The 26,509-nt window shown below is 30.6% G+C and overlaps 1 protein-coding gene across 2 annotated transcripts; it reads right to left on the reverse strand.

The window, feature by feature from the left end:
* Nucleotides 1-385: 385 nt before the first annotated feature.
* On the reverse strand, nucleotides 386-26,156 carry mnb (minibrain). 2 transcript variants are annotated; one of them, XR_011173322.1, is made up of 9 exons: nucleotides 25,982-26,156; nucleotides 13,043-13,308; nucleotides 10,878-11,046; nucleotides 9,977-10,144; nucleotides 9,595-9,881; nucleotides 9,379-9,525; nucleotides 8,714-9,146; nucleotides 5,170-5,714; nucleotides 386-4,630 (listed from the first exon to the last, which is right to left on the reverse strand). XR_011173322.1 is itself a non-coding variant. In XM_069114414.1 (8 exons), the coding sequence occupies exons 1-8, from the start codon at nucleotides 26,139-26,141 to the stop codon at nucleotides 5,257-5,259; spliced, it is 2,088 nt and encodes a 695-aa protein (XP_068970515.1). In that variant the 5' UTR covers nucleotides 26,142-26,156; the 3' UTR covers nucleotides 4,752-5,256. The 2 variants fall into 2 exon arrangements, 1 of the variants encoding a protein (XP_068970515.1); XM_069114414.1 differs by lacking the exon at nucleotides 386-4,630 and having other exon boundaries at nucleotides 4,752-5,714.
* Nucleotides 26,157-26,509: the final 353 nt, after the last annotated feature.

A 26,509-nucleotide genomic window follows, 5' to 3' on the forward strand; every position in this document is an offset into this window, starting at 1 on the left:
TACGATTATGTTTCCACTAAATTATAATCAAATTTAATTTATAGTACTTACAATGTTCTCAGTAGTTAGTTTCCACAGACAACAAATGCATTCATAAAAATATAACAAATCATTCTATAACTGTTACATTTCCTTTCGTAGAGATAACTGAATGCTTTTTATTTAAACAGGACTTCAGGAGGCTAACAAAAATATAACAACAAAAATGAAGATGCGTTTGTTTATTATTAACCTTATGTAATATCGTTTCAAAAATTTTCAATTACATTATTATATATAATAAAAATAAAAATAAAATAGAAATAACATAATAATTATAATCGCAATAATTGCAATAATCGCAATAATTATAATTATAACAGTGGTAATAGTAATAGCAATAGTAGTAGTAGTAGTAGTAGTAGTAGTGGTAGTAGTAGTGGTAGTAGTAGTAGTAGTAGTAGTAGTGGTAGTAGTAGTGGTAGTAGTGGTAGTAGTAGTAGTAGTAGTAGTAGTAGTGGTAGTAGTAGTGGTAGTAGTAGTAGTAGTAGTAGTAGTAGTAGTAGTAGTAGTAATAGTAGTAGTAGTAGTAGTAGTAGTAGTAATAGTAGTAGTAGTAGTAGTAGTAGTAGTAGTAGTAGTAGTAATAGTAGTAGTAGTAGTAGTAGTAGTAGTAGTAATAGTAGTAGTAGTAGTAGTGACAGTTTAATAGCAGGAATAGTAACAGTGGTAATAGGAGTGATGATGGTGATGGTAGTGGTAGTAATAGTAGTAGTAATAGGAATAGCAATAGTAGTGATAATAACAATAAGAATAATGGTAATAATCATAATAAAGACAATAATAAAAATATTAATCACATAATCATAATAGTGATAGTAATGATAACGACAGAAGTAATATCAGGATGAATAATAATAAAAATAAAAATAATAACAATAATAATAATAGTAGTAGTAATAATAGCAATAATAATATAATGTAATATAATATAATATGAAAATGTTTACAGGGTAGATACAACTTTTTCTTCATCTTGTATGGAGGCTTGTTAATTTTCATCTTAATAAATTGGTTTTTCTTAATTCAGTTTGTTTTCTGTATTCATTCCTTACATTTTTTATGTCGGTTAGCGTGTGCAATCATCAAACAAGAAACTGAAATGATGGATGTGTATTCATCATTTCTTCTCGTCTATAGACGTACGCACTTTGCATAACAGGCATACATCAGTCGTGTATTATAGTATATTTTCTGAACACAATGTTTTTACACATGACGTTAGGAAACTTATGGTATTTTAATCCAGTCACAATGTGTTTCAAAGAATTTGTTTTAAGATTTGCATAAATATAACGTATGGTTTTCAAATCATTTAAGCAATTTAATAATTTGAGTGAAAAAAGCGTAAAATGAATTTTTTAATAAATACCCTGATGAAGTTGTTTTAATTCTTTTTAGACAGAAACTAATAAAATAACACGTTTTTTCAAAATATGAAGATATTCTTTATCCCATTATGAAGCAATAAAAAATATACAAAAGTTTTTTAGTGATATATCGACAGTAAATTAATTAAATTTTATTCAATTAAAATTATTTGAAACACGAATCGTGATCGGTTCTTATACTATTTAAATGTATACAACTCTGTTGTCTGCTAATTGGCATAAATACTCTACATTTTGCGACAATTGTTGAGTGGACAAATTTTTTCGGGGTACAAAAACTATAAGAAACATATACGTTACAAATGGAAAAATATGAAAATATTTTGAAACGTATTCTCTGTGTAAAAAGTTTTTATATGAAAAATTAATTGGCGCGTTTGAAATGAATCTATTGTTGTATAATATATGAATTCCACTTTCTAACGAAAATTTGTCAATTTCATTTGTTATCCGACATATACTTCTTTTGTTTCACCAATTTTTTTCTTTTTCGAATAATCGACCACCACTCTTCCGAGTATTTTTTAAAGATCTCCATAGTAATTAGTGAAATTGCACACATTTAAAACATTTCCCCTTCTTTTTCATTGTAAATATTAAACGAATTTGAATTTCAATTTTATGTAACGATCATCGCCTTTTTTACAAGCGGCAACTCTACTAAATTTACTAGTAAGTGATAGGATACAATCAATCACTTTATCTTTTATCTAATCAAAGTAATGGTAATCGTTTTGGTAAAAATTAATAACTGTCAGATGAGAAAATGCTTCGATGATACGTTGGAAAAAACTGCATTGTGCTCAAAAGTCAACCTCTTCTAAATCTTTCCTCGTTTCCTTTTAACGAAAAAAGGACTTAGAAGACGACATTTTCCTATAATACAGTTTCTTGTGCTACAATTTTATCAAAAGTGAACTTTCCTCGTACCAAAATACATAAGTAAAAAAAAAAGAGAGAAAAAAGAGAAGAAGGAGCAGGAATTCTAGTTCTTTGGAGGACTGATGAGCACAATACATAATAACGTGAATTCGGAAGAGGGCATGTGTGGAATCATCACACATTTTGTCTACGTTTATAGAGCGTACTGATTTTTGCCGTTCAACAAGATTATCGAAATGTCAGAAATTGTCATGAAAAATCTTGACTAAATCTGACAAACAATGTTTTCTGTTTGAAAAATCATTCTCTCCCTTTCTCTCTCTCTTTCTTTCTCATACACATACACGCGCACGCACGACGCACGTACACACGCACACACACACACGCGCGCGCGCGCGTATGCACGCACACACACACATTTTCGTTTTTTCTCGCTTTCCCTCTTCCATACTCTCTTTATAAAGTTGAGAGATATCGTCACGGCAAAATGTTTCCCGCTAACATAGAAATTTAAGAATAACTTCATGGTTGTTAGTAATTATAAATTTTAGATCGAATTTACACCATTGCGTTTATCATTTCTCATTTATTCCACTTAAAACAGAAATTCGTTATACCTTTTAAAGTTAACATAACATAAGCAATGATCGTCATACATTAGGGCGAAGTAAAAATACTAATATAAATTTTTTAGTACTTGATGGTAGAAATCTATGAATTCGAACGAATGTCGTTTCGCGAGTCATTACGTCTATCGGCAAATCTTCACAATGCAAATATTTAAAAAATGCAGGATTCTAAGCAGCCTATCTAAACAAGCAATTCTCGAAAATTCAAACATTTCATTCTCTTTCATAAATTCGTATAATAGAAAATAAGGCAATTAATGTAAGTTTGAAATTCTCTTGAGGTGTACAGAAAAAATTTCCTCGAGAAAACGATGCATATTTTAAGTTAAGCTCCTTTCATGTAAATTATAATATTATGAATGAAAAATATTCAAAATCGGTGTTATTAAAAACAAAATATTAAAAACCTGAACAAACAATGTTAAAATTATATAATCACATGCTTCGAATAAGCCGATAAGAAGCTGGCATACTGCATACAATAAAATATTAAAGTATCATTCGAATGTATATTTCGTTTCTGTAAAATAATACAAAACGGTCAATAAAATATCATAAAATAATTTTAAAAATCAACCTGTTTAATGTATATGCCACAACAAAGAATAGAAACATGCAAAATATCTCAAGAATTATTTGTTGCAGTATATGTTATTAATAAGTATCGAAAATTTACATCGTTCGTCGTGTCTTGTTTTATATTATCTTATCGTTATTGACACAATTTGTTTGTATTTAATATTTCGCATTCTGGCATCGAAATTTACGTTCCTAGTTGTCGGTACTCTATAACCAAATATGAAAAAATAAGAGAAATTCATTAGAAGGAGCATATCGATCGATACAATTATCAGAACTTGAAAAGAAATGTGCAAGTGCCAGAAAACGATTATAAACTTATGCTGAAGGTATATTAATATAATATAAATAACATTACTATTACCAAAGTGAAACGGCAAAAATCAATTACGACTGCCATTGGAAACATATGTATATGAGTACGCGCGTATCGTTTATTATAAAGTATCTAGGTTTTTGTATGATTATATCGATCTTGATCTTATGTGTATACTGCCTTTTAACTTTCTTATTACTGTCTTCTGTATAAATATGTATTGTTGTTAAATCATGCAAACCTCGTTTGTTTAAAGTCCTTCGTCGGTAACAAACTGACGTTTGCAACGTCCTCTTTTCTATTCATCAAAGTAAATAAAAGAGTCGAGTTTACAATGTCAGTGTTCTCCTCTTTCACACTTAAAAGCTAAATCCTAAAGCTGCACTCTTATCATTTATCTATGTATATTGTACAAATAACTAGCATTTGACGCGACTGTTTGCTAGCAATTACTTGCTAAACCGTTTATATTCGTGACATTGTGTATAAAACTCTATTGGAGTATATGCTTACACTGGTAATTCTTATTTTTCCTTCTGTTTAATGCATTTTTAATAATAGTAATTATCACTTTTTCGCTCTCTAGGCCACACAGTTTGGGTGCCAAAATTTATTAACGACGTTTGCACGCGACTAAAGCATTTGGAGTGTTTGCAGAATCGGGCAGGACCCGAGAGGCCAGCTGGGTTCATCCTCACTAGACCATGTTTGTCTGTCCGTGCTCATAAGCAAAGTATCATAAGCTTCTGTGCCGGACGCGGTATATCCATGCCCAATGTAAGACCAGTCGGCTTCTTAAGATAGACAAATAAAAAAAACTAAGAAGAGAAAGACAAAATGGAAAAAGGAAGTTTCCCTCGTGTTTTCCTTTGCATTCCTTCGTATTTCTATTTTTCAACTGACTATTTCTCATTCTTTTTCTTTTTTCCTTTCCCCCATCTTTTTGTTTTTAAAGAAGCCACTCATATATTTTTAAAATCTCTTTTTCTCATAAACGGACGAAGAATTTCTCGTATGATGAATTGCTTTGTTAACCTGTCTTTTATGTTTCGTTTTTGTTTTAAGCTGTTAGTTTGAAGCAATGTACTCTTACTAATGTACTCTTATCTTTTCAACTCGTTTACACAGCAATACTATATTTGTAGTGCTTTTGTCTCAAATTATTTCTCATAACCAATAAAACGACGAAATGCAAAGCAATGCAACGGGGAAGGACTTCAAATTTCCTACTGCCCGTTCTCATTTCCCTCTTTTTCTTTTCTTTTTTTCATAAACAGTACGATAGGTTTTACGGTATCGTCATGAACTTCGTATATACAGTATATATAATCACCTAATATATATTTTTGACGGTACCGCTAACGCGACGATAGTATGTGTAATTGGCCATCGCCGTAGTTCCTTTTTATTCTGTTTCGTTTCAGTGAATAGCAACTGGACTCTGCTGGACGCATACTCCAACCATAGGACTGTCTTCCCTTTCTGGGTCTCTTTGTTTGCCGGTTGAAACTGTCGACGGTTGTCTGACTATTCCGTGCGTATCAGTCGTTGAATAACCGTAATTGTAAAAGTTCTGCTGCTGAATCATCGGTGAGGTCATCATCGCAGGCAGATGGGGTATACCAGGGAGAATTAGGCTATTATACGATCCAAGAGAGCTTTGTATCAGGGAACTGTCTACAGATTGCATGGACATCGGGCCGGATGCAGACACCCCAGTGGCCGAAGTTGACGGATAGTTTGTTGTAACAACGCGTCGATTCCCCAAATGACGAGGTGATGACTCGCACTCCATTGGCTGATAGCCACCAGGGAGACTTGATACTTGCATCGGATTGCCACTGTTGTTGCTTCCCTGTCCTGACATGGTTACCAGTCCTGGGACATTAAGAGAACATAACCTTAGATAAACAGTTTAATCATTTTCACACTAATGCAAAGATCATCCAATGGATTACTATCTCTTACTATAGAATGTCACTATAAGAAAGTTAAAACAAATAAAAGAGTTTTCAAAATACTACGGGGATACATTCCAGGCATTGAACTTAACGTTTCGTTTTCCTCTCGTATAGTCAACAGCTCTGATTTAGATTTCATTGATATCTAAATATACCAATACCGATTGATCAATGATCGATATCTAAGCAATAACCAACTGTTCATCTTTGTTTCGGGTCAATCGAAAATGTAACAAGTTTAAACATATTTTACCAAAATTATGATTCATATACATAAAATTAGAAAGACGATTTCTAAGAGTTGCGTCTTTTACGAAATTGTTATTTCATATAATTTCTATTTTATATAAAGTATTCAATAAATACATTTATGTTATCTGTTATTTGCTAGCTATATCAGAATAAATATGATAAACTTATGAGGTAAAAATAAATTTATAAAGTGAAAAAAAGTAATATGTTTTTTGTGTTTTTAATGACATATTACTATTGTATTAATAATGTTATAACTGCTCTTTTTATTAGATTTTATCATTAGATACTGTTACATTTAAAGGACAATTTTAATAAGAAGCCGATAAAAAAGCTTTCTTAATGTTATCACATTAATATTTTATGTAATGTATTTTGATTTATGTTACATAAGTGATTAAATAAGTTAGACTAAATTAAAACCAACTAAATATTGTAGTTATTCATTCATCGTAAAGTGCAATTAATTAAAAAAGTATTGTTTACACTACTCTTTAAAATCGTCTTCCTTTGTATTCTATGATCCTTATTATTTAGAAATATGTACTTTTTAGGACACTATATGCGTACATAAAATTACAATTAGTTATATATTAACTATATAAACCATTTTAATGAACATTTAGATAGTCGCTTTCAGGTAAGAATGTACAAGTCAAAAAGAAGAAATCAAACTAAAAAAAATGAATGTAAAACGATAAATGTGCAGATTATAAATCAATAAAATGTTTACTGCAACAACGGAATTTAATGTTTCGTACGTTATACGATGAAGATGCATTTCGCATGCTATATGCAAGCAGTTAAAGCATGCATGAAATAAATTACAAGACAATGAAGTAGTTGCTCTACAGAATAAAAACTTAATACAGATATGCAAATTGAATTACTTTTAACAAGAATATGTTCTCTGAAAACGGAAGAATTAATAAAAAAATATATATGCAATAAAATATATGTCATACATAAATTATTGTTATTTGTTATACTTGCATTTCTCATAACTGCGGATATAAACATTACAAAGAACATATTCTTAGAATGCTATTTAATATTTACTGCTTTTAAAATCTAATGTATTTCATAATAATATAATAATTTAAATAATAGAATTTATGATAATAAATATAAAACTTATAAGAGTACACTGTATCGAAGAGCAGAGACACGGGCAATCAATATGAATCCGTATCTCATATTTAAAAAAATCAGAAGTGCAAGTTCTTTTATTCAAGCAAGCAAGGCTTCGTATATTACATCCGAGGTCAGGATATGATTATCAGGGACATTGTTAGTCTTTTAGCTTGTAGGATTGTTTGTTAGACAGAACTTACTTATGTTAGTAAGTAAGATTAGGGTTGGGGCCTAGGACAGGTCGTCGCCGCCCCGCGGATACGACAGTCATCGAGCCACGTACTGTCCCCCCATCATATCTACGGGCAACAACAAGTATCGTTTAGTTTGCGCAGAAAATAAAATATATCAGACAAATATACATTTTATGTTGATATTCACTGATATTATGTTATGATTTATATCTCTACTAAAATGTAATTAATAAAACAGTTCTTCTATTTAAACAAATTTTTAATAAATATAAATAATTATACTTTATAAGTGCCAATTTTTTGTTTATTTCATAAATAATTTTTATTTATTATGAAATATGTAACTATACAAGCAAATGTCTTATTTTCTGCACAAATTAAAGCCTGCCTAAATCTTCAATAGAATGCCGCAGTTCCTTAAAAAGTTCAACACAAGAGAGTCACTGTATTGCTCTAATTCATTAACTTTTAGATATGTATAATATTTCTAAATTATCGCAGAAGTTTGAACTCAATTGGATGTTAAATTATAAACACTGAATTAAAAAACATGTTTATATGTATGTTACTTCAATTAGATTTTATATAGATTTATAGATTTTATATATTTATATAAAGAAGTACATTTTAGCTGTATAAGACAAAAGTTGCTATACATTATATGAGAAGCAAGTGGAAACAATCAGACAAATTTTCAATCATAAGATTATACAAATTTTTTTATAAGTTAAAATAATTAAATAACAAAGTTATAAATTTAACGTATAGCGAGAATGTCAACTGTATATTTACTGAAACTGTGTACTTTTTAAGCGATATATAGTCTCTTTGCAACGATTATTTGCATAATCCGTGTAATTATTATACGTTTTATATTGTAAACAGCACGTGCGTTTTTTAAATAAACAGAAATTTATTAGTAGATTTATATTTATTCTAAATAAAGAAATATCAAATATAACTTTATTTAAAATTGATGTAAAAAAATTAAATTATCTATCTAAAATTTTTTATTTATATATTATCATATGATTTCTTTTACTAAAATTTAGTTCATTTTATTTACCAGTGTAGTTTATCTAATTTTATTTTATTTATCAGTGTAGGACAACTTAACGAGTGAAGATGATTAAAAATCTTACTGAAAGTAGAATATCTACTGAAAGTAGAATAACTGTATTATATACAAACTGCTTAAATTATGATTTAAAACCAATGGTAACAGGTAAAAAAAAATACCAGATTTGAAGGAAAACATCTTTATCCTTCACGCGTGTAAAACGACCCAGTAAGCAAAAAATGCTGCTTTATGCATTATGAAGTTTTAGTAACTTACCATGATCTTGGCTCATCGATACCACTGCCGGGCTCGTGTTAGCACTGTTGGCAGCAGCAATATTTGTGTTGGTCCCCTCGTCGGCTGTACGCTTAAAGAAATTGTGCTGAAGTGCATAATACGGTGTCACTCTTGTTTTCGGATCAAAGTCTAACATTCGCAGGATCAAGTCTTTGAATTTGAGGTAATCGGAAATTGAATGACCAGGTTCACCTATCCTTCTACCACCAGGGCCTCCGCTTTCGACACCTAAGATATCATGTAAGCGTCTTGTACCAGGAGGTTTGTACTTTTTACCATCCTTTGACTTTTTCAGCACATACGAGCCATCCGTGGGGACTTTGTCAAAGTATTTCCGCGCTTTATGCGCTTGGTCCAATATATGTTTCGGTGGCATTCCTAGTACTTCTACGATTTTATTCATCTGATCGACCTGTGAAAGAAAAAAATGAATAATAAATAAAAAATATTTACTTTTCAATAAGAATTACATACATTATAATGTTGCAATGAAAAACAATTATGTATTGTAGATTAAATGATTATATATTAAATATACTATAATACATGAAATAAATTGATACTAAAATACTCTGCAATTAAATTACATCATAGGTGAGAGCTCAATAAGTTAATAATATAACTTAATAAGTTATAATTGCTACCTCATTGGCCCCACTGAACAGAGGTTCTCCTGTATGCATTTCAACTAAAATACATCCTAGACTCCACATGTCTATCGCAAGGTCATAAGGTATTCCTAATAAGACTTCAGGAGACCGGTAAAACCTGGATTGAATATACTGGTATATCTACGAGTAATATTAACAACAATTAGTTTCTGGATATTATCAAATTATGGTATGCCGTCAGATATTCACCCTTTGTCCAAGTTGACATGAACTACCAAAATCCACTATTTTTATCGCACTTCGTTTGGGATTGCACAAAAGTATGTTTTCGGGTTTCAGATCACAGTGAATGATGTTCAATTCCGGTGTAGACAGGAACAAAAGGGCAGTACACAGTTGCTGTGCAAACTTCCTTGTTAAGTTCAACGACACTCCTCGAAAATTCGTATTTCTAAGTAGATCATATAGATTATACGATAACAGTTCAAATACCAGACATAAATGATTCCGCCACATAAAATGCCTTTTTAGTTTAACTGTAATTAAAAAATTTGAATTATGAAGTAATTATAAATAATTTGATTTAAGTAGTACGTATATATATATCTAATTATAAAATACAATAACCAACCTATATAATATTTGTTGTCGGTATCCGCCCTGTTCATCATTTCTAATAGCCTCACTTCGATTTGCGCTTGATTTAGAAAAGGTTTTTTGTTCTTGATAATTTTTATTGCCACTTGCGTTTGTTCTTCATGATCAAACGCTTTTACTACTTGGCCAAAACTGCCTTTACCTATAAAATGCAAATATTTCATGTCATAAAAATGATATTTATCATACTTTACCACTCATAAAGATATATATTAAAGATTGTATTTAATTATTTAATTTAACTAAATATTTAAATTTTTGATATTCATATAGAGTATTGCTAAAGGAAACAGTCTTCTTAAACGATGTACATAATTAGATATTACTAAATGTATTACAGATAAAATAGAGAAAAATGTCTCAGAAATATTTAAAATACTCATATTTAAGAAGATAAGCATTAAAGAAATGATTAAAAGCACTAATATTTACAATGGTACATATAATATAATAAAACAATAAGTTTATCCAAATAAATTCTAAAATTAGTTGTAGGATTGTACTATAATTACAAATAATATTGCTGAAAATAGTACATATATTAAGAATAAGTCAATGATTTTCGTAAATTTAACTTTGCATAAAAGAATACGCTTATATATAACTACATTGAGAATTTTCTACATTTATCTATTAGCTTTAGGTATTTAGCATTATGAGAATATCTTTTACATTGTTTTCCCTTTTCTTCCATTTTACTTAAGAAGGTTACTTTTCTCAGAGATACTTTGTACATTATTTTTATATAACACTCTTTTGTAATTTTTCCAATTCCGTTGTTATATAATATTAATAACGGATTCCTCGTTATAAATGACTCATATTCAATAGAATAGAACATAGCCGAGCATCTTTATAGTCTAGAGCATTATTACCTATTAGCGAATCGATCTCATAACGATCGAGGAACTTTTCCCCATTCTTGATAATATAATCATGATTATCGTCATCCCAACCATCGTTGTACAATTTTCTTTCTTTTTTATGGGAACCATCTTCTCCTTGCATCTGTTGCGCCCTTCTCTTTTTCTTAGCATAATAAACCTATGAAAAAAACGAGCAAATTAATGAAGCAGAAAATTATATATTACAGGTTATAAAATGTTACATTAGACAATATAAACTATTAAAAATTTTTTTAAATATTAAACGGATATCTTATTTTATAATAATTTGATTATTAAACAGAGTCAGAATTTAAATAAAAATTATTAGTTTTCAAATAAATGCAAGTATTATAACATATTTTATGCACAACATATTTTTATTTCATTTTCAAATGCTTTTGTTGGTTTTTCCACCCTTTCTCATACATGGATTAGTTAGTATTCAATTTTTTCTAATGGTAGAATGGATTAAGCAAAAAATAAAATGAAAAAAAAATATAGCACAAACAAAACGTGGAGTTAGTCAAATCCAAGTAAAGATAAAATAAGGATAAAGAAATTGAAAGACATAACTTGTAAGTGACAAGATATAATTAAGGAAGATAAAATTATTCTGTAAAAGAGATAAGTACAAGATAAAAATTAATGAAGACTTATTGTATGAATATTATTATAAAAAGAATTTAAAAATTTGAAGAAGCACAGAACACTGATTTAATTCTTCTGCACTTTTTATTCATTAATGCATTTGACAGGTTTCGTTTATCAATATTTTATATCACAATAGTATTTTTAATGATAAAGGCAGAAACAAACAAATAGAAATAAGCTGTACAAAATAAAGATAAAAAGTTAGTAGTTGAGTTAAATGTAAGGTTTGTCAAGAAAATAAATATATATGTTTAGCATCAAAGAAAAGTAGAAGTATAAAACACTATAATAATATTGTATTGCATATGATATTATTATATTATTACGTTATGTTATCATATTATTGTAAATTACCACTCAATAGATTAATTGGGTAATTATTATAATATAATAATCAATAAATTATTGATAGAATGAAAAGTTTCCGATGAACTTGATTGAAGACATAGAAGAATGAAGAAAGAGAGAAATAGAATCTTGGACTGTCTTTAGAAGAATGTGGGATATTTTCGTATCTTTTTTTGCAATGTTATAGAAAATATTTGAGAATTTTGAAGACACTATAATTTTTATTATAAGAGATACATATAAATCGCAAGTTTATCTATTATTATTTGTTTTCCATCCAAAATTAAATGGTCTTTTGCTTATAACATTTTCATTATTCTACTTAGTGATGTACGATCTTGTTTATATTAATAAAAATTATACAAAAATGTTTATATTAATAAAAATATAAATTAAAACTGTTTTAGGTTCTAAATGTTTACAAACCATTTGCTATTATGTCTTTTATAAAAGAAAAAAACAAAAAAAACAATGAGAAGTATTACTATAGGTTACCAACGAAGCCATTAATTATGTCTTTATGTTTAACAAAAGAATGGACAGCTAGGAGAGAAAAGAAGGTGAATAAATAAGTATGTAGGTGAGTAAGTATGTAGTTAAAGAAGTTACGTGCGTAGATGAGACAAAGCAGAGGAAGAGGTGGGTATACTGTGAAAGACGTGGAGGAAGATGGATAAGAAAGGAAGGGGTACGATAAAGATAACCAATTAATTTGCACATAATATTAAAGGCAAATATATTTGAATATTGATTATTTGTGCTCTAAACACACCGAGTAAATCTAATGTAAACGAACGACTATTGAGCAGAGGTTAGTAACAATTATTTATTATAAAAATCATTTATTTATTTATTTTAAATAAACCCCACTTGTAAATATTGTATTCTTAGCCTTTTACCTTTTTACTACTTTAACTACGTCAATAATTATTTAATAGTAATATTCAATAATGTTTAATTATTGTAAAAATCAGTAGCATGTTATGTTTGATGTAACAGATTTTCAAACTATTCTTCTATGAATCGAAGTCAAGATCCAAGGATAGTACAATTTTATAATTTTATCAAAAGAATAACAGTAAACAGACTTGAACACAAAAAGAAGCATAATTGAAAAACGATAAACGATTTGTTAAATGAAAAGTATCTTTCACCTCGTTGATGTGCTTGTAAGTTTTGATGAGATCTACACTGAGTTTCCTAAGAGGTGCCGTAGCTGGATCACGAAACCTATGGGGTATCCTAGCTTGCATAGCGTGTATATCCGCGGGGGTTTCTTGCGGAACCCCACCAGTACCGCCACCGGTACCGGCACCCCCACATACTGTAGGAGGTAATGGCTCCTCAGCTACCAGACGACCGTAAAGGGGCGCGCCGCCGCCTCCACCACCGCCACCGCCTGCACCCGCCCTTCCGCTTACTGAAAATTAAACATTACCAAATTAATACTAATTATTAATATATTTATCATCAGTGATTAGTTTATTTATTACTTTTAAAGGCTATCAATCGACATAGCTATATAACTTGCCTTAATATTTTTCCTACTCTAATTGGCAGGAAATAAATATTAAAGTATTTAATTTCTTAATAAATTAATTTTACGAGTCATTCGTTGAATGATGAATACTAATTCCTCTAGTTATAAATTGAAACTATCTAAATAAGAGAATTCGAATCTGATCGTCGACGATCATAATTTAGAATTAAAATGTAAACAGATCAAGCTGCATTTACGTTACAATGAGATTAATTTCTCATACAATACATACGATACAATCGTATCTACTCCCTTCTTTTAAGACCTAAGGTATAAATTATCAATTTTAAAATCTTCTTTTGATATTAAAATCGTTGGTATTTAATTAGTATTTGATACTAAAGACGAAAGTTCACTTAAAAGTAGTTTAGTCACGGTATACACAGCTCGTATGTACAATGTTACAGTACATGTGATTGAGAATCCACGCAACGAGGTCACGAAGACTGACATAGGTCGTGCGATAACTAGCACGCATTCCGCTTCATTCATGTTTCTTGATATAGACTGACTTTCACCCATATACAACCATTCTCTAAAACTGCCCCTAGAGAGTATTCGTAAATGTACACTACCTAGTCTTTCTCAAGTAGCTACTACCAGTCACAATCTTTGTTGAATAAATGAGATATTTTGTGATAACTGTCATGTAAAAATTGCATTCTATATTATATGACAATTTTCTGAAATCATTTTATAAACAAGTAATAGTGTAAGAAATGAAAAGGAATATTTTTATGATTACAAACCATTAGATGAAAGAAAAAGAGTACTTACAATTTATGTTATTAAAAGATGTATGTAATTTGCGAAACAAGACAAAGTGCATCAATGCATCGTACAACATTGGCAGAAACTATCAAAAATGTAATTAACAGAACTATTACTAATGAAAATTACATTAAATATTATAACAGTATAACAAATTATAACAGTTTCGAAAAAATAAAACAATTTGAACGATGTCCGTCCGTTTGATTGCTTCAATTGAGCTTATCGGGTGGCTTGAGTATTTATCGCAACCCCACGTGGTGAGAATCTCTGTGTAAGGGTCGAATAGTGTTCTGTTACCGACGACAACGACACGACTACAACGACGACAACGACGACAACGACGACAACGACGACAACGACGACAACGACGACAACGACGACAACGACGACAACGACGACAACGACGACAACGACGACAACGACGACAACGACGACAACGACGACAACGACGACAACGACGACAACGACGACAACGACGACAACGACGACAACGACGACAACGACGACAACGACGACAACGACGACAACGACGACAACGACGACAACGACGACAACGACGACAACGACGACAACGACGACAACGACGACAACGACGACAACGACGACAACGACGACAACGACGACAACGACGACAACGACGACAACGACGACAACGACGACAACGACGACAACGGCGACAACGGCGACAACGGCGACAATGGCGACACGACACGACGACAACGACGACACGACACGAACGACACGACGACAACGACGACACGACACGACGACAACGACGACACGACACGACGACACGACACGACGACGTAACACAACTGCTTGTTTGGTACGAGTGTTAAGGGAGCACGTGCTACCTTTGACCCGATTTAATCGTAATCTTTTGATCTTAATATTTAATGCTTCCAAAATATTAAATGTGTTATTGTGATAAAGGTAACTTATTGTTTCGTTAATTTACTTCTTCGAACGTGCTCAAATATAAAAATTGTACGTTCGAAGTACATTATGTATATAATTTCGAATTTCTCGATTGATAATTGTGAGAGATAATTCGATAATTAAATTAGAAACTTAAAAAAACATAATTCGAAGAACTTTACTTTCTTTCTTTAATAAACTCCTTCCAATTTTATTTAAATTATTCATCTTAATGTTTGTATAGGTTTATATTACATTAATTTATAAATGACCTAGTAAATGAGCAAACGCAAACTTTGATCTATCATATTTAAAATCACTAGCGCAGTTTTAAAGTACGTACAAACTATTCGGTATTACGTACACACTATTATACTTCAGGCTAATATTGAAACAGCATAGGTAAGTAAATATGCTTATTGGACGTGTACACAGCCAACATATTTTCATGAACATAATACATATGTATATTTTTTTATTGAGTAACTGCTTTAGAGTAGGCGATAACCCTCTTATACAAACTGAAGTATGCATCACAGGTGAAATATAAGCATTGCCAAGTTCGAAAGAAGTTTTAACATAGATGTAAGATGTAAAAGGTATGGTCGATTATAAAATAAGATATAAGAAATCATAATCGATCATTGACGACTGACAAACGATCATCTCTTTCGAATAGGTTGAACAAAATGTTGGTAACTTTTGCGCAATTTTTCTATGACATTATTAACTTTATAACACTATCATTTGTTCATAAAGAGTTGAGATGTAATCAAATTAATAATAGCTACTATACAAAAAAAGTACTGATTCAATGCGATTAATTTCCAATTGGATCGTAAATAATCTATATTAGTTTGGATTCAGTTACTTTATATAAAAGTACTTTATTTTAATCTATATGCCATGTTTTGCATGATAAAAATCATAAATAACATTTATTACATAAGACACAGAATACAAATTAAATTAAATTATGTATGACATTTAATGTCTTAAAATTAACCCAAATCTATCTCAAATCTTTATTGTCATCTATGATCCAACGATGCCAGATGAAAGTTAAGAAATGTAAGTATATGTATTCCGTTAAAAACTATAATGAAAATGCTTTTCTTTTTATTACAGTGATTTAATAATTCAAAAATTTGAATTATTAGGTTATGAATTATATAAAAAATCTGAGTATACTAAGCAGATAAAAATTAAATTTAAGAAAGCAAACAAAAATGACTACTATTCTTTGAACAATAGTGATTTTAGTGATATTAATGATTTAGATACATTTAAAGGTATTTAGGGAATTAAATAATACAAAGAATAGCACAAATAGTATACACGTTACGATATTTATCAAACACTGTAATTCGAAGATTTAATTTTTCTTCGTTTTATATCCATAGAAACGAAGTTTTTATAATATTTAGAAAAGAAGAAATAAGAGTGTGCACATGAAATTGTAAATGAGATGCAAAATGTTATGATCTCCATAAACCGAGCGAATATTTTAAAAGTTAATTTATTTTGCGAACTTTAAATGTTTCCGACGTAAATGATAATATTTAAATAATATTAATGTAGCATAATTGATACATTACGAATACAATTATTAAATTGTATTGCACAATATTATATATATATGTATATACATGGGACAACACAGTAGTTATAAATTCTGCTGTACTGTTATCGTAAAAAACAAATAAGTTTCCTGTATTAAAATATATTGCGGAAACGGTACCGCTGCACAGATAATTGCATCGTTAGCGCACCGTTTCACTATAAGCATTCTTCAATGAGAGACATGTTTGTGTAAGACTATAAGGCTTTTTATAAATGGATGAATTTCTTATTACGTAAAATGCAGGTAAATGATCTTGTTGGAGATTAATTTCCTTAAAAATGAGAGCGGAATATCTACATTTAAAATTGTGCTTTCATTAAAAGATATTTCATATATCGTAATTAATATTCTTATTCTTATAATTAACTCTTTCTATAGAATACTAAAACTTTTTGTGATCAAGTAAGTATTTTGATTTCCCTTTAACTTTGAAGTTCCCTTTAACTCTTTCCTTTATGATTTTTTTGTGCACATATACATCAGTGATCACTGCGTGATCACTATTGTCACATATATGTGTGCATCAATATACACTGTTTTCCCTGTTAACAGTATAGTTGTATCGAAAGTTGTTTGAAGCAAAAATTGAAATATTATAAGCAATTTACATTCGATAATCAAGTCTTGCTATTTTGAATTAAAATCAGAATTTAAATCGATCTTTAATATAGAAGTGTAACCTTCTGTCTTTGTCCAATCTGATTGATAATTGATATCACGAGTGTTACTCGATATTATAAAGCAAAAAAAGTGAAATCGTTTTTTCTGTGTTATCCACTTCTCAACTATAATAAAATAATGAATAAACAGATGTAATGAGGTTCACAATTTAAGATAACAGCTAAAAATGGAAAAAAATCTATTTTGTATGTTTGAAGTTTGAAAGATGAGATAGTTTTGCAATTGTTAAAATAGAAGTTATAAAATCTAGATTTTAATCTCTACACACCATATACATTCTTAAAATATGCAACCTGTTTTGCTGTCCGGATATATGTATGTCTACGCGTGTTTTGTCTCATACACACACTTCTACAAAACTATACAGATCATAGAAAAGTACATTTACCGACTAAATATAAACTGCGAAAGTAAAATACTTCCACCACCACTGAATGTCATTTTACTTTTCTCTCTTCTAGAACACTGTGTTTGTATTTTGACAACGTATCGGCATCAAGATTGTCACGCCTAAAATAAGCATAAAATGATGAAAAGAAAGAGATACGTGAAGGTGGGCGAAATGTTTTCCAGAATGCAGAAATATATACAAGCGAAAAAGAACAGTATAGATAAAAGGAAGAAAAGAAATAGAAATATATCGAACCTGTTAGGAACAAAATAAAAAATCAATTTTTGCACAGCTCCTCCGAGAGATTACAATAAAAACAATGCGTATACCTGTGAAAACATAAAGGTTAGCAAAAGATAAACAAAAACGATAAAAGGAACAGATTGAAATGAAATAAAAATGAGAAACGAAAAGAAGAGAAAGAAAAAAGTAGTTTTGGATAATCGTTTGGCAAGGAACGACGGAAAAGAATAACGCGGAGAGCGAGGCGACGCAGGATCTCTGTCCTGTAGGATGACAGCGCACGGAAAGAGCTCGACCGGAGGAAGGAGATGGGAGAGTAGAGAAAACAGAAGAGAGGATAAGGGCAGCCAGCATAGCAACAGAAAGACAGCTTCAAAACGAACAGTTGAGCGCTTCTGGTGCTGTTGCCGATGGTGTTGCTCGCTCTTGCTGTTACCGTTACTGACTACGGAGCTCTGCCTGTACGATCTGCATGGAAAGAGAAAAGGAATGGGAGAGGGAAACGAGAAAGTTGGGGCGCGCGCGCGCGTCCACGAGCGCACGCTGCCGCGTGTATATGTGAATGAGATAGGGGGTGAGCACGATAGCAAAAGAGGAGAGTCGCGTATTGATCGTGTCGCACGGGGGTGGAGTAACCGCCGACCGACTGGCTGGTCTGTCTTCTATACCGGCGCGTGTTGCGTCCAAAGAATGAGACGGAAAATGTGAAAAGAGAGAGAGTAGCCCTTCGAGAACAGGGCCTCCGTCTGTATATCAACACCATAGGCTATAATAGAAAGTATCGAGGACGACCGAGAGAAAGACAGTGCGTCGCCTTGAAATCAGGTGACCGCGACTTCTATCAGTTATTCATTTTACTTCTCCTTTTGATGCTGGTTTTTTACCTTGTATTTCCATGCGAACAAATGAGAGAGTATATTACGCATCGATTGCTATCAAATCCCCCCACTCCCTTCTTTCACGAATCAACAATGGATACACGAGCGGAACCAGTTAATTGGATAATCAAATTCGATATTTCTTGACTTAACTGGAAGAAAAACAATGTGAAATGATACGTTGGTATCGTTCATCCAAACTTATTTACATCTGCTACCTGTCGCTCGCAGGCTTCACGTACTTCTGTGCTTTATGTATTTAGGTTGCATATAATCATATCCTTATAGTTCTGTTTAAGTTAATAGTGTATATATTTGCGACACATTCGAGAACTTTAATATTAAAGGTTTTATTTGAATATGTATGATATTTCAAATTTCCTAATACATTGCAATATTTCGAATTCATGTATCTATATTTCATCATTTAATTTTCGATGCAAAAACAGATATATGATACTGTTAAATTTAATTATTACACATACACATTATTAACTCAATATATATCATCCATATAATCATTTATTTTAAAAAACACATAACACATTAACATTTAACGAGAATTACGCTTTATCTAGTATGTGTTTCAAATATAACTAATAAATATATAAATTTAATATATATTTCTGACCTTATCTGCTTCCTTCACTTTATTATGTTCTCTTATTCATGTCTACGTATATAATATTCATCATAAATCTTCTGAGTTATATAATATTTTTACACAGAAATTTTCCTATGTTACAGAATGATACTATATGTAATATGTAATATCACTGTGATTACTGGAAACGAAAAGTCATAATGGTAACGTAACACAAAATTAAAGTTCAAATAATATTAAATGAAGGCAGAAACGGATAACAATAAGTTTTGCATGCAACATATTTGATGATATAGTTAAAGTATCTGTCAATAAGTACGTGATTAAGACTCATGCATATAAGCTTTTATTAATTACATTAGAGAATAATAATAAAAACTTAAAAAGAAATACTGAAGATGATAATGATAATTTTCTCTTTTATTTAATGAATTAATATGTACCTTATATAAATTCAATCAATTTTTATAGTATTGTCAAAGATATATAAGATCTATATTCAAGGTAAAACCCAATTACTTTATTAAATGCATTTGTTATTACTAATTTCAACTTGATTACTCTTAAATTACATTTCCATATTAAATATATTGTTTTTTTAATCAAAATTCTGACAAATTCTGTCCCTTTCAACCGCGATTAGATAAATAAAATGATTGTTAGACGAAGATTATCATGTCAAATGTTTAATGATTATCAATATAACTTATGTTGCAGATACCCAAGATTTATGTTCTATCATATTAATTGTTTGAAAGCGCAAGTAATTCTTAAAAAATAAGTCAATCTTTTTTCAGACGTCATCAGATATCAATATAGGTATCGTACATTGATTATTAGTCTAAAGATTAATTACTACAATGGATTCTCATTAGATCATACAATAAACTAATTCCTATAGATCACATTTAATCATTATTAATTTACATAAATCTTATACTTTGCTCTTTAACAAAATGAGTTTACGCAATTGTACTTTTATATAATAATAAACACCGATTCTTTATCTTTATGTAACTTGATTATGTATATCGAATTTCAATCAAACCTGACTGATACTACAAACAAAACGTAATTGTCATATGAACAATACACTTCCAGTTATATGTAGAGTATTTTCTTGACAAATTTCGAAAACTTTTTAGAGTCTACTTATTCAGCTCACAGCAGCAGTATCTATTACGTATTGAGAAAGGGCTAGAGCAGCACCTCTCTCTTTTGCTATACTAATTATTAACATGTTTCTTATTATCAAAAAATTATAAGAGATGTGTTATATGTTACCGAATCATATTCTCAGTTGCACAGCTTGTTTGTTACAGAATTTGCAATGGTAGATTAAACAACTCCTAAAATATTTGTAAGATCTATTCACATAAACTACAAATTAAAATTAAATACGATAATAATATCCGCACAATATCGTATAACAAATATCACTACTATTAATTTATAGATTTTCAATTCATATTACATTATAAATCCTCAAAATACGACTTTCTATAACATATATGTACTATCTATATATCTTTCAATCCTTATATTAAAATATCTTACATAATGCGGAAAATATTGCACGAATATAACCATATTTTGATTAGATTCTAGAATATAATTCTAATATATAAAATACAAAATAATATCGTCATTCTTTAATTACGAAGATCACGGAAGAAAGAGAATACATATCGTGATACTTTACGCGTAAAATGTTCTTCAATATTGTTTGTTATCTTCGTAGATATTCTAGTTCTTCGGAAAATTTCCTATACCTCCAAATTTCCATTTAGAAAATAATACGATTGTTTTTCATCCGACAGGTTCAACTCTTGCCAATGTCGGTTCTTTAATCAGAAGATATAAAATGAAGTTAAAAGTAGAAGAAAGCGAAAACACAAAGACATGATGCTAGAGGGATAGAGTGCCAAGTCGAAAATATATATCAGTCAGTAGCCAGCCGGACAGTCTAGTCAAAGTCTTTGAATTTTTCGAGAGTCACCGAGTTCAAAAATGGATCTCACTATACTATTGCCAACGTTTCCTCGCCACTTATAAATTTGACTTTCTCTTTTCTCATTCACAATGTATATATCTGTTGTAAACAAGGTGAAGTTGCCACTTCTAATGCGAATTTTTATAAAAACTAAACGGCACTCGTTTGTCCACGATTTGTTCACATTTGTTCAACTAAAATTCTCGTTGGTCCACTCTTCAAAAAAAATTATCAGTTTTTTTTAATTTCCATTGGATGATAAATCTTTTTTGAGAGATGGATATTCTAGGTAGTCAAACGTGAACAAATCGTGGACAAACGAATGCCATTTGGTTTTTATGAAACTTCGCATTTGGGGGTGCCAACTTCACACTCCTTTTTTTAATATGGCGATAACTTTTTTTTGAAGCGTGAACAAACTAAAATTTTGGTTGAACAAATGTGAACAAGTCGTGGGCAAACGAATACCGTTTTTGTAAAAATTTGCATTTGAGGGTGTAAACTTCAGTCAGCTTCTGTTTTGAATATTGTCCATCTTGTCACTTTGTTATACAGATTTTCGTTAAAACAATTTTTCATTACAGGCGAAAGAATGAATCACTAACTTAAAAAGTTTGAAATACACGTGCTGCTTGAAGCTTTAATATTGTCTTATATGCAAAGTAAACTCTGTGAAAATTATCATTCGGTATATCGATTTAGAACAATATAAGAAAACAACAAACAAAATTTTGGAGTAAAGTTTCAATTTATTTAATTAAGGTGAATTTCTATCTACGCATATCACGCCAATACAATTTAAGATCAAACACATTGTATTATTCTTTATAATTTTTCTAATTCAATTGTACAAAATTGCAATATATTTTCAATTCAAAATTCTCAGATCACAATAAATATCGAAAATTTTCTTAATCAATTTTATCAAACGTATTTATTTCGAAAGACTTCTATGTATTATTAAAACCATTTATTAACTAAAATTTTACAAAGATTTTGATTTATATATAAATCATAATTATGAATATAAAATTAATATAAAGTACTATAATATTGTTATAATTGTTACTACTTAAAATAAATTATATTTTCATAAATTGCAAAAATATTATACAGTTACAGGATAAAACAACAGACCATCTGAATTATTTTTGATAGGAGAAAAATATACATCAGATCTTTGTTCTTGCTTGGTTTCGAGGTAGGCATAATTTGATATTAATGGATTTTTTCATACTTATAGGTGTAAAAGGGATATTAAGGTCAATGTCACTTTTTTATATGGGATGATATGTTTTTCACATACTTTGTGATATAGCATTTTAGGTAGAAGAACCTGTGTGTTTAAGTAGAATGACCTATAGTTGAAGATCATTAAAGATTCTTTAAGATCAACTAGAATGGAAAATAAATTGCTTTAAGATACCAATCGAATACTTTTGTGTCTTCATGTGTATCCATAAATGCTATTATCAATATATTAACTTGAAATATGCTACCGACTAAAGAGCGGGGTTTTGTAATACACAATTTTCCAAAATGCGTTATACAAAAACGCGAAAAGTAAATATAGTTTATATTTATGATGAATGTTGTAAAGTTAAGAGACAGTTTGTGTACTGAAAGATTTCTCGATCGTGTCAGACCCTTACGTTTTGTCTTTTAAGCGTTATAGAAATTTTTCATGAAACCGAAAGCGTGGGTAACAGAAGACGCAACAAACGACTTATGATAGAAGCGCTATAAACATTTTAGCAGCTGTAACACGAAATCCACATGTTAGTATAAGATAACTAGAAGGCGAAAATGGAAACAGTTGACGAAGTAATATTTTGTAAGATACTTCATTTCAATTTTCACCTTTTCCACATTTCATTTCGCTAACAGTTAAGTAAAAATGAATTTCAAACTCATTTATAATTATGCGAATAGGGTTTATGACACCTGCAAAACGATGATACACGTCTGACTAAAATTTTGTTTATGGACGAAACCACATTTACACGGGGAAATTAATCGTCACGACATGCGCTATTGGTCAATAGATAATCCACGGTGGCTAAGAGAAGTGGACAGGCAAAGATCTTGGTCTGCATATGTCTGCTGAGAACTTGTTAGTAATTAAATAATTGGTCCATATTCTATCGATGGAACGTTAAATAGTCCTAATACGAGTGAACCTTAACATTCTTTTCGCCAGAATTATTACAAGGACATACTTATTACAAGAACAGAATCATTTCACTCAACATACGACAATCCAGCAAGATAGATACCCTGCTCATTCTGCACGAAATGTTACGGAATTTTTGAACGAACAAATGGCTCGCACGGTCCCTTTTTGCCCACTAAACAGCTTTAGATTTTTATTTGTGAGACTAATTAAGCGAGTACAGCAAGAATATAGTAACATACCAATAATCAAAGACTATATATAAAAGAGCACATAAGATGAGCTTGCTCTGCGATTGATTCAAATGAAATTCGTCATGTGTTATCCGCATTGCAACGTTTTAGAGCATGTATCAATGATCAATATCATCACTTTGAACACTTGTATATACTAACAATGTAAATCGCCGTAGTGTTTAATCAGTGTCTTGAAGTAATTTATTTCCAATCCGACCTGGCCTTGAACGACCTCGAATGACCTTGACTTATAGGTAGTTACATTCATCTTAAAACACTCTATCAAGAGATAAGTAAAAAAATTTACCATTTCATTTAAAAAAGTGATGCTGACCTTGATATTCATTATACTTCCATCTATGAAAAAGCTATTAACATCAGGTCATGCTCCCTCAAAACCAAGAAAGTTTGGTCTGATGCATTTTTTTCTACTAGACAGTTATTCAAATCGTTCGTTTTAGATATCCCTATATAAAATCAAATATGAATTTCATGTTGAATACAATATTAAATATTTGGTCAAAACAATTTTCAAACCGAAACTTGGACTGTGAATAATAATCTACTCCTTAAACGGTAATAGTGAAAGGATTCATTTGTTTACTCAATTGGAAGAACTAACGCTTCTACAGATGTACATTATTTTTATATACAGCAGATCTTTGAATAGAGACTGTGAAAGTGACAGTGAAAGTTTGGAATGCTAATAACGCCAATAACCTATTGTCGATCAGAATCCTTATTTCGTGTACTATTGTATACATCATTATTACTGTGTATCTATTGCAGGAAAATTTTCTTAAGGGAAGATTAAAATAAATAGAATCTATTGCGAATTTTCTGCTAAACGCAGAGACTGTACTATACACGTAATGTATAACACATCTCTTATGGTTTGTTTGGTAGCAACGGACATATGAATGATCGCTACAACGAATAAAAAGGACTTATTCTGTCTTTTCTTCGATAAACAGAGCTATGACGCTATGTTATGACGAGCTGAATAAATTAATTCTAAATAAACAGACGTCCAATTCAAAATTTTTAAACACAAAAATCCACGTTGCACAAAAGTCAACTGCGCGTAGATTTTAAATATTTCCTACCGTGTAAGCCTATAATCTAACCCTAATGTTCTTGTCTAAAGTATAGATATTTCTCAAATATACATAAATCGTATGTTATTGCCATTATAAATGATAATTACGTATTAGTTAAAATTTTCTTATAGAAATTATTTCAATATAATATTCGACTTTATCATTGTATTTAAATGCGTACAGTGAAACGTACTCCAAAAAATAAAACGATACACGTCATTTACGATACAATAATCAAGTACACTAGAATGTAAATATATGAATGTATGAATGTTCATGAAAATTTCATCACATGTTAATTATACTAACTAGAATGTATTTTGTACTTAGCATCCATCATGAATTTAAATAAAAGGAGAGACAGGAGTGCAACTTTAAAAATTTAAATCATCGATTAACATTTCTAATAGAATTATAATATTTTAAGTATTTGTTATTATTATTATTTATTTCATTTAAAGTTGCATCGACTACCAAGGATAAGTATTTGTTATCATTTTAAAATCTAATAAATTAAAATCTTAGTGAATCTTGTAATAGAATGGCACTGCTGCGAAGCAACACGTGTTTCTACATACAAGAACTACTGACTTCTCAAGTCATGTCCTGTTATAAGATATCAATATTTTACATTTTCATATAACAAATAACCTATCATTGTTATTCAATGTATCGTAATATAGATATAGTATATCAAAAGGAAAAAACATTAATTGTAATAAAATTTTACAATAGTAAATAGACATTCGAAATATCCGTAATTTCTGACAAATGTAAAACAGAAGTAACACAAAAATTCGGTTTACATAAATTGTATTCGAACTATAGATAAATAAATCAGTGTCCACTAAATTTATATTCCTGAAAGAGATTCACAAGTCTAAAGGATGAAAGAATGAAAAAAAGAAGAATATCATAATTTTGGTGTGTATACTTACATTGTTGCTTATGTCTCGATTCCATAAGGATCATTTGTTCGTGTTTGTGCCATGCAGCATCAGTAGTGTCTGTTCCCGCCATACCCCTCGCACCTGCGGAGGGTGGTTGGACACCCCCACGGCCCCCACCGCCTCCGCCCCCGCCGCTTCCATACTCCATACCAGCGGCACCCTTACCCTTCCCTCCCTCCCACCCTTTCACTTCTGCCCCCGGCAGTCTTCAGACGCTCACAACATGGGGCACGCCAGCCCTCTCAATACCGCTTCAGAGCGTGCACTCTTTCCCCCTTTCCCTTCTTCACCACACACTTCTCTTTTTCTCTTCTTTCTTTCTTTTCAGCCCTTCTTTTCCAGGTGTTCTTTTTCACGGTCTCTTTCTTTTTTCTTATATTACTTCCGTTTATACGCTCACTCTCTCTCTCTCTTTCTCTCTCTCTCTCTCTTGCTTCCCGTGAAAATTTTTTCAGTCTTTTCAAATCTAAACTAGTCACTCTTCGCGAATAATATTCTTCTAGAAGTGGAAGAAAC

The sequence above is a fragment of the Bombus flavifrons genome, chromosome 6 (genome assembly GCF_040668555.2).
Source record: "Bombus flavifrons isolate JBK064 chromosome 6, iyBomFlav1_principal, whole genome shotgun sequence".
NCBI lineage: Eukaryota > Metazoa > Arthropoda > Insecta > Hymenoptera > Apidae > Bombus > Bombus flavifrons.

Coding starts and splice junctions, on each gene's coding strand:
- mnb (XM_069114414.1), bottom strand. CDS start 26,141: ATGGAGTATGGAAGCGGCGGGGGCGGAGGCGGTGGGGGCCGTGGGGGT. Junction 10,145..10,877: donor TGAGATCGATTCGCTAATAG/GTAATAATGCTC, acceptor TGCATTTTATAG/GTAAAGGCAGTTTTGGCCAA. Junction 9,882..9,976: donor CGACAACAAATATTATATAG/GTTGGTTATTGT, acceptor TTTTAATTACAG/TTAAACTAAAAAGGCATTTT.